The sequence below is a fragment of the Hoplias malabaricus genome, chromosome 14, assembly GCF_029633855.1.
Source record: "Hoplias malabaricus isolate fHopMal1 chromosome 14, fHopMal1.hap1, whole genome shotgun sequence".
Classification (NCBI taxonomy): Eukaryota; Metazoa; Chordata; class Actinopteri; order Characiformes; family Erythrinidae; genus Hoplias; species Hoplias malabaricus.
The window spans coordinates 11866748-11881820 of record NC_089813.1 but is presented as its reverse complement, the minus strand read 5'-3'; the positions used below and the strand labels follow the sequence as shown (position 1 = coordinate 11881820).

Sequence of the window (15073 nt, the reverse complement as noted above, 5' to 3'; positions counted from 1 at the left end):
TCGTGCAAGCTCTGAGCAGAATGACGGGAGGAGGAGTCGCGCGCTTCCTTTACTGGGCAGCGCGAGGAGAGCAAAACGCACGACACACACATGCACACAGACAAAATCTTGTATCCGTGAACTGTGGGGACTTCTATAGACGTCCATTCATTCTGTGGACACTTAAATTGAAGTTTTCCATTAGTAGACTACTAGTAGCTTAACTCTAATCCTAAACATAGCAATAACCCCAAATTAACCCATAATGTCTACACCTTAAAATGAATGACTTAAATGACTTAGCCTACATAGTGGGGACCACCTGGTAGTCTGAAAAAGAAGGTATGTTCCACTATGTGAGTGTGTAAACAGGTTTTGATTCCCATAGTATGACATATTCCTGGCACACGCACACCGCGTTAAACTGACTCAGTCGTGTGATCCCAGTGTCACAGAAGCTTTACAGAAAAAAGCACCACAGTTACCCTCAGCATTGACAACATAACCTTAACAATACGTGTTCGAGCACATTTCTGAAATGAATAGGTCTAAAAACTGCAGAAACATTTTTGGGAATTTTCCCTTTAGAAAAACCGTTAAGCAACAAACTAACGATAAAACCCCCTGCTTTCAGCTGGTCATTTTAATGTTGTCTTGTCAAAGAATCAAAGAGAACCAATGTTGTCGAATTTCAAATGTGTACCCTCGTGAGTAGGCTATATTCCAGAAAACACGGTACGCGACATCACCTTAATATAGAGTTTAAATGAACTGAACTTTACGCCACAGCCTCCCCTTTCAGAACTGACGGGAGCAGACCACTTCCTTTCACCAGAGTCAATAAACTCTTTACTGTGTGTAAATGCACTCCACAAGTCGTCGAAAAGTGTCTGAAAACGTTGTTCCGAAAACCCACAACTCAACGTTACTCAGGAACGAGCGCGGGAGCAGCGCGAGCAGAGTCACTCCCCGCCCCGCCCCTTATCTCAGATCCTAACCTCAGATTCGCAAGTGGGCCCAGATAAGCTATCATCATAATCCGTGTTTTTGTTTCTTCAACATTGTTTCAGCTCACAATGCACTATGAACCCAAGCTAGTTTACTTAAGGAGTCCACACCCTACATTCACTCGTGTTTTAATGCCCATTTATGGTGTCTGTGCGGTATATTCCCCAAATAAATTCGTAATTCGTTCCCCCACGAGCGTTGTCCAATCCTCAGAAGGAAACAGACTCTTTTCTGTTACTGTGCCGTTAAGACGGGTAAATATAAATGAGCTCGGTTAAGATTTGTTCGGGGCATTCATAAGAAATCTGGCCTATAACACTTATTATAACGTCAGCCCCACCATTTCACTGACTCATTCACTAATTTATAGGACTGATTCTTTAGGTTTGTCATATCAGAGACCATGGCTGTATGAATTGGCCCATTTGAGTCTTTGGCTCACTGCAGTTTCAAAGCGGATATGATCAGCCACAGACTGCTTACTTTGCACATATATCTAGCACACAGAAAAACATCACACATAGACGTTAAAAAGGTCAAAGGCCCAAATATCACTGAAGATTACTTACAAAAATGTTACCCAGTAAACAAAAGGATGGTATCAATAATTCATTGCCTGTAACTGCTCATCCGGTTCAGGGTCATGGTCCCTCACAGGGCAACACTCTCACACCTATGGACACTTCTGAGTAGCCTATCCACCTACCAATGTGTGCTTTGGGACCATGGGAGGAAACCGTATCACCTGGACGAAACACATACATACACAAGAAAAACACACCAATCTCCTCGAAGACAGTCACTAGGAGCGGGGTTTGAACCCACAACCTCCAGGACCCTGGAGCTATGTGACTGTGACACTACATCTATTAGATGTAAACTTCAGGAAGTGAACATTTTTAATACATCTTTTTATGATGAATGATACAGTCATATATCAGACACCTCTTTAGAACCTGAAAAACCCACTCTCGCAGGACTTTGTAAAGATGACTAGATAAACAATGTCTCGTTATGGAACAATTTATGTCAGGCCAGGCTCAATAATGCACATCTTTTGAAGTCACTTTTTGGCATGAGTTTGGTGTGTTCTCCCCTTGCCTATATGGGTTTCCTCCCAAAATACAAACACACATTTTGGTAAGTGGACTGGTTATTGAAAGGTGTCCGAGTTTCTGAGTGTGTGATGCCCTGTGATATGAGATTTTTAGCTAAAACAATCACACAGCACACATTGGCCTTGCATTAACAGTGGTTCAGCCATCTGTATCTGTTAATCTTGCAACATTGTCTCTGCAAGCCAACACAATCTGTTTAATCCAGTTAAAACTAGTTTCCTGTTTCTGAAGTAACTTAATCTCCGAATTACAAAGACACACATGTGAAAGAAAATGAAAGTTGTGTTGATGGGATGCTAATGTTGCTCTGAGAGCTGTGGATTCAGAGTTGGCTATGTTTTTGTTCGCACATGTAGAAGAGAGCTTTAACAGGAGTAACAGCAGGTTCTGGTGCTATTGCCTCAGCATAAGTACCATGAAACCACTACCAGCTGCTATAAGCTTTCCCTTTCACTTCACTGTTGCATGTCATATGCTTTTAAAAAAGATTTTGACATGCTGCTGTCACTCATAAATATTTAAACACAACATATGTGACTCAAAAGAGGAGAGAATTCAAAACGCACTTACAGTCCTGAGTGGAATAATTAAGTAAGACATTTGATATCCATAACATTTCACACATGTACACACACACACACAAGGTTGTGTTCCTTCTTTATGTTTTCATTGATTTCTGTATAAGGTAATGTATCTAAAAATAGTAGTAAATTTAGCCCTAGCAATCATTGTCAGAAATCAACAGGACGTTATATGGTTCTTGGGTGACCCCACAATCCAAACCAATAAAACAAATTAAGAATTCTGATTCAACACAGGTTTAAGATTTAATTTTGCTCCTGAGGTAAAAATGGTCACTCATGGAGTAGGTTTATAATTGCCCTGTTTCCTGAGGTAAATGTTTCAGTTTGAGGTTATGTTCAGGTTTAAGATTTCCATTGATTCCTGAGTAAAATTATTCGGTCTGAAGTTTAAGGTTAGGTTTCTACTAGTTCCTGGGGTAAATGTGTAAGTCCAATGTTTATGTTTAAATGTTCATGAGGTAGCCTAAATGTTAGTTAAATTATTTTTGGTTCCTGATGTAAAGGTTTAGGTTTTAGGCTTCTTCTGTAACATTTTGCCCCCTGCGGGTTAGAGTGATTTTTTTTAAAGCTTGCAGAGGCTGAAGTAAATATATTTTTAGCTACAGGAACTAATGCAGCCTCCAAATCCATGGAAAAACGATGTGAAGACTTTGCCCCTACAAGGTCTCTCTCGCTCTCTCTCTCTCTCGTCAAGTCTCGGCATGAATTTATAACCCAGTCATTCAAATTCACACCTGTAGTGTCTGCACACTGGAGTGTGTCCTCGGTGTGAAACCTGAGGCGCAGGAGGTGTGTTTTCATATCGACTGCAGACATTTAACAGCCGTGGCGGTGATAAAAGAGCAGATTTAGTTATATTCCTACTCTTATAAAGTGTGTGAGCAGCTCTCTTGGGATTATTTAGAGAGTTTAGTCTCTAAAGGAGTCTTCTGCTCTTCAGGAAGGAGCGTCGCAGCCTCGTGTTGATAAACTCGTGAGCCGTTGGCTTTGGCGCCCCTCGCACCTGAGGCGGGAAACAACCGCGTCGTGATAAGTGACCAGGCTGCTAAAATGCAAATAGGCGACATAGAACACTAAACAAACACACACACTCTCTCTCTCTCTCTCTCTCTCTCTCTCTCTCTCTCTCTCTCACACACACACACACACACAAAGCCATGCATCTTTGAACTGTGGAGACATTACACATACTTTCATTCATTTGAGATTTACTGTGAACTCTTCCACTAGCTTCAAGCCTAACTTTGAGCCTATTTCAAACGTGTCTTAAACTTAAAATGTAATTACTTAAATTATGAGGACCAGTTGGTGGTACCCAGAAGGAAGACAGGTCCACACAATCAGTATGAAAACACGTGTTGGTGCCCACAGTATGATTCCTGGTACACACACACACACACACAATTAGTTTTCCACTGAAAACAGGTAAAAGCATTTAAATGTTGTGTTTACATCATTATCTGTTCTCACGGTTTAAAGAGCCCTTAACAAAAAAAAAAAAAAAAAAAAAAAAAAAAAATATATATATATATATATATAAGTCAATATTACACATCAATAGTGCCAGAATAGGGCAATATCCTCATCTCATATCTATCATTACCCTTATATAGCGCCTTTCTAGATGCCCAAGGACGCTTTACAATCCACACTGCTCAGAATGCTCAGAACACTCAATCCACACACTGGCGAGAAGCGGCAGCCAAACGCACACAGCGTACTCTCAACCAGGAACTAGGGTTTTACCCAGGACAGAGTGCCAATCCATATCTGGGCTCACACTCATTCACTCACACACCAGGACAGTTATTAGACAGAAGCCAATTCACCTACCCTCCATGTTTTTGGACTGTGGGAGGAAACCAGAGGCCCCGGAGGAAACCCATGCAGACACGGGGAGAACATGGAAACTCCACCCAGATGGGATTGAACCCAAGATCCCAGCGCTGGGAGGCGAACATGCTTTTCAAATTTTGGGTGTCTCTCTCCCCTATCTAAACACCTCCAGATGCTGTTTCTCTGCCATTTCTCAGAAAGAGAGTGAAAGCCTAATATATTTCACAGAGACCCTGTGTATTTTTGTTTTTCCACATTTACTGACACTTGGTAAACTGGTATTTTGTAAACACATTAGACTGGTTTCTCACAAAAGCAGACTGGAAAGAGCTAGCAGATTGTTAGGAAACATCCTCAGACCTGTATACAAATCCACAATATATATATCCACAAGTTATTCGAGGGTATAGAGATTAAAACATGCTTTAATATAGGAACCCCAATGCATTCACATAAACCAGCTGCCGGGTGTTATTATGTTTTTCTGTCTAAACATATGCGTGTTTGTGTCCGTGTTCTGTCTATCAGGTAATCTTGTTATGCTTCATGGTAAGAACATGAATGTTAGCAGGACAATCTCAAAGAGTTTCAACTTTCTGTTTTCACTTTGGGAAAAAAAACATTTCATTTATCTGTGTCCTTTCAACAAGAACTCCTCTTTGCCAAGAGTTTCAGGCAATTAATGAAAAGACACTAAAGCCTATTTTGCACAAGAGTTAGCTTGCAAGTGATGGGGAAGTGCTTTTTCACTTTCAATTTATTCTTAACACTGAATCTTTAAAAACAGACTTAAAATATGTTTTGAAATCCCTCACCACACAAGTACTTGTTTTTAAAAAAAAAACAGCCAAACTTTAAGGGATCATACCACTGGAAAGAAAAAAACATTCTCCTTGCTTTTTAGATAAGAGAATTTCATATAATATGAAAACACTGCTACATTTCAAAGATAACAGCCACTAAAAATAAAGTGTTTTTCATATATTTTACACTAGAAGACTTGTCATGCATAACATAAACAGTCAGGGCCATGGCTGCAGTGTTCCAGAGAAAGTCTCAAATGGGCCAGTTAAGACAATCAGGGCTTCTTGTGTCAAAAAACAAAGTCCCTTCCATTTATGAGGCAAAATTGTATATTTACATCTAAACCAATTTTAAGACATTAACATATAACTTATATAATAAAAATTAGTCTTTAGTAGTTTACGAAAAGGTGTAGGAGTGTAGGTACAGTTTACTCCCTAGTCTGTTCTTTTGGCAACTATGAGTGTTGTATTTATCTGACCCTTTTTGTGATATCATTTAACTGCCTTTTCAGCCTGGATCCCCTGATTCACGCAGAAGTTATAAGGATTGTTGGATTGCTTTTTTAATGAAACACTATAAAGGGCGGCTGGAGAGAACAGAGGTCATAAATATATATTAGTGTTAAAGGTATCATAACCTATACTGGCTGCTTAATTGCAAGGGATACAGAGAGGCGGGAAAATGGTCACATACAACTGAGATCAAAATTTCATATAGGCTACACTTTTAAGGGACATGTAAAGTTGTACAGTTCGTACATCTGTTAAAAATAGTTTTGAAATGTCGTTTAAATGTGTATGAATATCTAACAACATTCACTTTTAATTACACACAATATTATATTTTTATTAATTATATTATTCAGAAAGTATCGCCGTTTCAGAGGGAAATGTCTGGGGGCGGGGGGGGGGGGTAATAGCTGTTCAGGTAAACTTATCTCAGTAAAATAATAAAGGTCACGAACTTCTTTCTGTTGCTTTTAAAACAGCAGTCAACAGTGTGTTTCCGTCCAGATAAGAGAGCTCGGACACACTGGTGAGGGGTCAGGGGTCATTAAGTGGAGAGTTATCCCGACACAGCTCCACTAGCTGATTGGGGTCGTTGAGTCGTGACTGTCCTCTGAGAACATCCTTAGTATCACTGACAATCTGACCCCTATAAACCTCCGGTTTATATTAATGAACTTAGTGTTTACAATTTTCATTAATGAGGAAATGTAATCAGAAACATTTTAAGCAATCTTTATATTCATAAGTGATGTTTAAACATGAACGTCCATATTATAACGGAAACAAACTCGGAAAATCCGTTGCGTCTCTTGACTTCGAGAGAGAATATAAACACCGCCATCTTGAGGAGAACACATGCTAGCGAGAGGAGTTAAAAATACCAGTGAAAATGTTCTTCCTTTTCAGATTTATCCCAAATTATTCCAATAATTAAAAAAAGGTATTAATGTAAACATTTCGATACAATTTTTTAAATGGCCCTTTAAAATATTCGCACATTTTTTAATTCTACAGTGAAAACCAGGGATGACTTTCAATGACAAAAGAGTTTTATTGAAAATATTTCACTTTGAAAAAACTGTAAACAGAAATCCCACACTTCAAGCTACATTCACAAACTCTTTGAATTTTCTTGCGAAACCAAAACATTTTCTCTTATTTTTTTAAAATTCAAAACACTGGTGTCAGAATGCCAGCAAGCACACACAGCCATCACACACACAAAGTGCAAAACATTGAAAACACAGCATAACAGAAATGTTTATTCTAGAATTTTGCATAACTTTGTTAAAATAATTATGTGTATATGTATATGCAGTTGTATATGTATTTTATCCCTATCTGTTTGTGTTGAAGGATTCCTCTGACTGGGTTAAAATTGCTGTTCCCTTTAAAAATGCATCTTTTCTTCAATAATCTGCAGGTGTATTTATCAAAAATGATTCAGCATAAATTCTAAATCCAATCCCATGACATGAAAACATTTTCAATTTTTAAAGCATCAAAGATACATTAGTAAAGAGCTTAATTAATTAATCGGCATAAATTAAACGTAAGGTTAATTCTCAAAACAAATTTTAAAGTTTCCGTGCCCTCATCCCTACTTTACAGAGTGAACTCAGATAAACAGACGCAGCTTCTGGCATCAGAAATATCCACCAGAAGTAAGAGTATGAGTGGACAAGGCACAGCAGTGCTGCTGGAGTTTATGTTGTTGTTGTTTCATGCTAATAATTTTATGGTTGGATACCATCAAATCCTCCCAGAATTGTTCTTACGCACAGTGTAAAGCCTTTACAGAAGAGTAGCTTGTGCTGCCAAAAATGGGGGACACAATAAAACCCAGTGCCCTAAATTTCAGAAGAAATCATGGATGTGTAAGTGCAAAATTGGGGCATGTAGTATAACAGGCTGGTACACATGCAACATGTAGCTATGCTAAAATAAATATAGTTACTAGTTTATAAATACAAATAATCATTAATTTTCTGTAAACGCTTATCCAGTTCAGCGTCTGGAGCCTTCCCAGAATCTGAGGGCACAAGGCAGGATCATACTCTAGAGGGGGCGCAGGGCATCCTTCACAGGGTGAATAAATCATTATTATAGTACAAGACACATCATAATTATATACATTACAGCCAGAAGTGGGTAGCGTAACCCATGCCCATACTCACATTAAAGTATTTTTACTCAGGCAGTTTAAAAATTACTCAAGCACTGAATAACTTCTAGTACTGCTTTAGCACCAGCAGCTCTCACTCTGTACAGCTGTTCCTCTCTTTTTGAGTTGCTCTTGGTCTAAAAAATAATAATAAACCTCAACATGAAACCAATGTAACAAATGTAATCAACATACTAAAGACATTTAAATATATATTTATATTCAAATATAAATTCTCTTCGTTTTATGCTTAGCATCTTATTTATTTCATTCCAATATATGTCTTATTTATGTTTAAAAAACATATTTTCAGAGGGTATTTTGTTTAGTCAAAACCGTATATAGTTTTATAACATTTTGTTCTGGTCTGTTTCTCTCTTGCACCCAATGATTCCCTCTAGGCCCAAGACCTACCACAACCCTGATCAGGAAGAAGTGTTTACACAAGATGAATGACTGAATGATTGTGTTCTGCCCTGCTTCACCAGACTTCTAAATGTCTGCTAAATATAGCCTGACAGTCCATTATAATAAATCCCATGTGTGGACTGTTTCCATCTGTAGCAGAAATAGGTTTCCTATCTATGACTAAAGTAATGTGTTAAGCTTCAAAAGACTAAGAATCAAAAACTATTTTACTCTTAACTGAGGAGGATTTTGTACCAATGGAACACAATCAAGCGAACTATAAAGCAGTTCCATTCCAAGTAGGTGCATCTACTTGGATACTAAAACCTGATAATCACACACACAGGCATGTTTTCAGTCTAGGCAGGAATGCTCTTTATTACACAAGTCTCAAACAAGTCAGGAGACATTGGTAGGCACTGAAGTTGTTTAGCACGTATGCCCATACATACTGTCATATAAACACATACAGACACACACACACACCTCTTTCACACACAAGCTGGGGTCAAGTTAAGGTCAAACTGTTGCAGTGAGGAGACCTAGAGCCTGTCCACCTGGATCATCAGAGAAAGATTTCCATAGTCTCAATGTTAGAATTTTAAATCTAATTCAGAGATTAATTATACACACATCAATTTAAAGTCTTGACATGTTATCTGGACTCCTCCCATCTTAGGTTAGGAAGCTCAGTATTAGACAGGATTGTGTACCAAAAGACATGACTACACATTTATCGTGTTTATTATTTAAATAATGGTATGGAGAAAACTTAAATCTCATCATAACACCCACATAGAGCACCATCTGCACAACGATGACGTTACAGATGGAAGAAAATCCTTCATTTAATGTCAGTTAAGGCACAAAGATTTTATTCCAAACCTTTGTGGAGCGTATCTATTAACCACTAATTGTGGAATACATATAGTGTCTGACATTGGAAATATTTGGATTACGGTATTTTGATGATGACTTCCACACTCTTCCTGTGTTGTATCTGATCAACGTGAGTAAGCGAGATTAAACTCTTAAAGAACACAGCCTTTCTCTGATGTCATGTGGTGAACAAGCTCCCCTGGTTGACAAGGTCATGTCTCACTGGACAGTGTAACTATTTATTTTTTAAAATAGTCTCAGTACTTCATCTCACTTAAAAAAAAAGTTCCTGAAAGTTGTAATTCATTGCTATTAGAAACAGTACGGAAGCACAGGAGGTCCCCGAAGCACCACTCTCTTCAAGTATGTCCATCAGTCATTTCTGCCAAGACGACCAAGGGTTCTCCAACGTTAGGTTCCTCCCTCCATCTTCAAATCCAGTGCAGTCAGCACAGTGAGGGCAAAGTAGGCTAACACTGCTGTCAATCACAGCGCAAAGTGCATATTCCTCCCCTGTAAAGGCAGCCAATAAGTTTCACTACAAATCTACTCAAGGCAGTGTCAGGGGAGGCAACTCTGACTTCATCCAGCGTCCAATCAGACAGGATTCCTGTTACTCATTTACGGAGTAACAGGAGCTTAATGCTACATCAGACTGATTATAATTATGATAAAAACAAAATCATTAATAGAAACTGGAATAATATCAATAAAATTAATTAACATCATAATAAAAAGCATTGTGCCAACGGTGTTCTACGAGAAAAAGCTATTTTTGTTTCTCACTTTGAAAATGTAAACGTGTACACCTGTTTATTTAAAAAAGTTCATTCACACCCCTCCCAACCGTCCCTCTTTGCATCCCACAAACTCAGTGAGGAGGGCCACCTCACGCTGCCATTGGCTGGTGAGGCATGAGGGAAGTGTGGTCATCTGGGTGTGTGCAGAAAGCGGTGGGTGTGTCCTGAGAGAGTGTCCCAGTTCCTCCAAAGGAAGGCAAAGAGGAGGAGGAGGAGGAGGGTGGAGAAGGAACGGCTGCGCGTCTTCATCAAGGGGACGACGCAGTTAGCCACCGTGGAAACAAACACCAGCAGGACAGCCATTAGCGTGAGAAGAACGTTGATGAGTTTCCCCAGCAGTGTGCGTGCCGTAGCGTTCTCCAGACCCTCCAGTTGCACCACCTGCTGCTGTTGCTGCTGAAGCTCCATTTTAGAAATCCGTGTCTGGCAAGCTTCCAGCGCCTCCTACAGGAAGAGAGAAAATCATGTAGAGAAAGTTAAGATTGTGCTACACAGAGACATTTCCCAATTCTAATTCCCAATGGATTTACAAATAAAGTTATTTTAAAGTGTTTGCACCTACTAACTGAAATGTAATATTTTATGTGTTAAAATATAATTTTTAAGAGCTCTAATAGTATGACACAGACTGTTTTTGCCCAGATAAATGAGAACTGTCAAAAAGATCCATCTAAAAATGTACAGGAACCCCTACAATTTAAAACTGCCTTCAGAAAAAGCATGGGGGCACACATATGACATAAGTCCAGTCAGTTTACTCTGACTGCATGCACAAAATGCCCAATTTTAATCATTAAAACTAGTGTTGATGATGCATATGTTTCTTTCACATAAAATTGCAATTCTTTGCTGCGCTGAAAATAAAGATACATTAGAACCCATTACTCGTGCCGGGTATTTACTACATCCTGCCTCTAGAGGGCGCAGACCGCTTTAAAGTTTACTGCTGGAGACACCACACTGCTGTACAGGTTCATCCTGTATTGCACCCAGTGCACTTTTCCGCACGAAAGTTGGAACCACACTCACATTAACACAGACACACACACACACACACGCACACACACGCACACACTACCTGTATGTCCCTAGCTCTCTCATAAGACTGATAAGCGATCTTCTCCTCCATGCTGGCCAGCTCTTGTTTCAAGTTCAGAATCTCATTTTGATGCAGTTCCGTCAGATCATTCAGCTGCTCCTCCAACCTCTCACATCTACAACACACACACACACATGTAGGCACGTGTCATCTGAGTCACAGTCAACATACACAGAAACCTGAGACAATGAGAGCGCACACTGTTAACTTTAAGTGTTTCCTGGAAATACAGCAAGGACAATTATTTTTACAATAACAGTTTCTCTTTCTCTCTCTCTCTCTCTCTCTCTCTCTCTCTCTCTGTGTGTGTGTGTGTGTGTGCATTCTTATGTGTACATCTCTCCGTGTGAATGGTAATCTCAACTTTCTTTAATATCAGTGTTGTGAAGTCTGGGTCTAGCTTTAATGTAATCTTTTTTTTACTGTGTATTATTCCTTTATTTCTCCGACTAACGCTCCATCTTAAAAAAAACCAGAGAGATCGATGAAAACAACCGCTGTGAATAACACACATCCACGTCAGTGCCTACTGCATACCCAGTACACTCTGTGCCAGTTACTATCATTAAACACCAGTTATTTTTCTGTTTTCTCTATTTTTAGCTAAAAGGAAAACAGAGTGCTAGAACACTGCTGGACATTTTAGGCAGAAAAATCCACCTCTCGTCCCCTCAACAACCTCAACAACTCACTATGTGTGTAAGCTTCTCCTTCCCTCAACATTTCGCTTCAGGAGGAATTTGGAACATCTATTTTGAGTCTAAAAATAAACAAATTTTCATGTAAATGTAAGACTAAAGAGTGTGTCTGGTTTGCAAGGCTCTTATGACTCCTCTCTGATATTTATTATACTTTAACTATATCGATTTTGAAAAAAAAAACATCATACCCACTACGTTTCCAACATTTCCTCTGAAATGAAATACTATTAATATGGAGTTCCCCCAGCTGCCGTAACAGCATCTCTGAATGCTTAACACTACATTTTGGAATACTTCTGTGAGGATTGGATGGCATTCTTCCACATTAGTCTAGCTAGGTCAAGTACTGATATTTAATGAATATCTCTGTAACACTACGTCAAGTCTTCCCAACGATACAGCGGTTCCACTGCTCCAACAGATGAATGTTGAGAGCCTTTATACCGACAAAAGCTGTGCATATAAAATTAATAGCTGTCTTCACACTTGATGCACATTAAAGTAGCTTAATGTGAAATCACTAATTATAAACAGTAACTACAAACCTCTTGGTCACATAACATCATTGTTCTGACAGTTTTCAAACCTGGATGGCTATATGTCTTCTAATGTTTTTGTGTCACCAAACAGGACGCCATTAATGAAATAATGATGGCATCAGTTGATTTATCAAGTCATACCTTATAGAAGAGTTTATTATAAAAAATCAAGTCACAGCATGCTCACCTGAAGCGCTCTTCCTGCAGGGACTGCATCACCACTGTATAATCCCTCTGGTAGTGAGTCTTCAATCCTTCTAATGTCTCCTCCAGCCGTGCCTGAGCCTCCCTCAGTTCCTGCACCTCCTGCAGTAGCATCTCCACGCTCCCGCTGCGTCCCCTCTCCATTGTGTTGCCTTTAGAACTGGGCGGGCCCCCAGGGGCCCCTGTCACACTGTTGGCTCCGGCTGAGCCTGATGTGGCGCTCGAGCAGTCCTCCTCACTGCCAAATTTTGGGCTGGACTGTAGGTGCGCTACATAGTAAACAAAGACAGCATTTTCATGGATTATTCTTCGATGCAGTGTGAATTTATGTACATCTGTGTACTTTATTTTACAGAATATATGCATAGCTGTCTAGAAGGTGTGTCACCATGCACATAGTAATGTTCTTTGTTTTTAATCTAGGGTTTGGACTCGATACGAGCTGTGAATTGAATACATTAAGATTTTATTTGAAAAACTTTGCTGAGCCTTATGTCAACACACGTTACTGAGTTGCAGCCATCTACAGAGCATTTAAATGGTGTTGGTTTTATCGGAATAAACGCATTTTCCACCAGGAGGCACGACATGAACATCCTCTGAAATCTGACACATCGACATTTCTAACTCAGCACGAACTATCCGATCTGTTACGTTAGTGTTTCAGCGTGGCCGAACAGTTCATCACCTGTAAAATATCCAATAATAATGTAAAATATTTACTTAATTCTAACAGCAATGTCATTTTAAACACATAAACATGGAGAGGTGTTGTTTTGCCATGTTTATGTTCAAAAACTCCCATAGAAAGGCTAACATCAACATGACATCTTGAGAGCAACCATGTTTGTTTTGTTCTTTTACTTCCTATAAAAACGTTTACGCGACCAGGGAATCGAGTTGTACCTTGGAGGAATCCAGTACCCGACCTGCAGAGATATACAGTATACTTGCTTGAACGAAGCAATAGCTGTGAGCCGAGCTGTCGTTTCATGCGACATCTAGTGGTACGGTGTGGAATTCTTTGTTACTATGACGACGCCGGATAAGTCTTTACAGCTACTGGGGTTCAAACCAATGCTATAGGTTCGGTTAACCTGCTGGACGTGAAGTAGAGTCGGAGAGTGCAAGACTGAACTGGAACAACAACATTATCCTGACATCCATCTTCTCTTTGGGAATATGCTGGTTTCCAAGTCAGTTACATCAATGACGGAAATAATGGCGGACCAGCGGTAACTGTGTAAACTTTGCTCAACTCGAGTATCAAAAATTGGTCCTAATACCTCCAATGACCTCCGGACACCACCCGAACGTGTCACGAGTAAGAAGAAAATACGAGTCGCAGCAGCTGCTTCTCCCGACCGCATGTAAGCAGCCGCTAAATGCCGACAACGGGCAAAAAAAAATTTACTCGCGTCATAAGAAAGTTACGCTATATATACAAATGCAAAAAAAAAAATTATATATATATATATAAACAGCAATATTGTCTAGTCGAAATTTTCTTACAGGGTGGGCTGCAGGCCTCGTCGGCTCCATCTTTCAAAGTGCTGATGTTATCTGCGCTGCCGAAGCGGTTACGGATGAGAGAAGCAATTTCTCTAGGCTTTGAGGCCACAGCACCGGCTGCAGAGTGCGTGGCGTGTGAGAAGCTGGAGAGGCCGCCCCGGACGCTGTCCACCACTCCCTCGCTAAGCCCTGTGATGACACGAGCGCCCACACCCCGCAGGCCCTGCTGCACGTCCCTCAGCACGTCCTTAGGCTGTCGCGGAGCTCCGCCGTGCTCGGCCTCTCGCAGCCGCCGGTGGTAGTGTTCAAGCTTACGCTGCAGCTGTGCAATGCTCGCAGCTGACTTCTGGTTCTTCTTCTCAAATACCTGAGGACCAGAATAGAGTTGGTGTTGAAAGCATCAGCAAGAACATCTGTGCCTGCATTTCCAAAGAAACAGGAATCGTGAAAATGGTAACAGGCGAAAGCCGAAAACTTTTAAGACAAAGGGTCGCGGTGGGTCCGGAGCCCACCCGGAATCACTGGGCGCAAGGCGACACACACTCACACCCTTGAGTCACCAATTCACCTGCCAGATTGTGTTTTTGGACCATAAGTAGAAACCCACACGGACACAAGGAGAACACACCAAACTCCTCACAAACCCCCAACCCCAGATCCCTGGAGCTGTGTGACAGCGACACAACCTGCTGCACCGTGTCACCGTCTTTTAAGACGGTGGAAAGTGAAAAGTGGAAAGTGATTTGAATTTAAGGCATTTGTAATGATTTCTATTGGTCCATCTATGTGCAATTTTCACACATTATAAAGAGAAGCATGTGTCTTTAAATGAAGGTGACAAATGCAAAAGCTGAATGAAGGCCACGATTAAAATGCTTATAATTTTCAAAATGCGAATTCAAATGAAAAAAGATTAATCTTTCAAT

General features: G+C 40.1%; 1 protein-coding gene across 6 annotated transcripts in view; it reads right to left on the bottom strand.

Moving 5' to 3' along the window:
• Nucleotides 1-8776: 8776 nt before the first annotated feature.
• tmcc1a (transmembrane and coiled-coil domain family 1a) overlaps nucleotides 8777-15073 on the bottom strand; it is a 69659-nt gene continuing 63362 nt past the window's right edge. For all 6 annotated transcript variants that reach the window (XM_066643375.1, XM_066643374.1, XM_066643373.1 and 3 more), the window contains 4 exons: nucleotides 14148-14514; nucleotides 12619-12904; nucleotides 11171-11306; nucleotides 8777-10536 (listed from right to left, as the gene is read on the bottom strand). In XM_066643375.1, the coding sequence (XP_066499472.1) occupies nucleotides 10222-10536; nucleotides 11171-11306; nucleotides 12619-12904; nucleotides 14148-14514 (1104 nt within the window). In that variant the 3' untranslated portion in view covers nucleotides 8777-10221. The remainder of the gene's footprint in view (nucleotides 10537-11170; nucleotides 11307-12618; nucleotides 12905-14147; nucleotides 14515-15073) is intronic.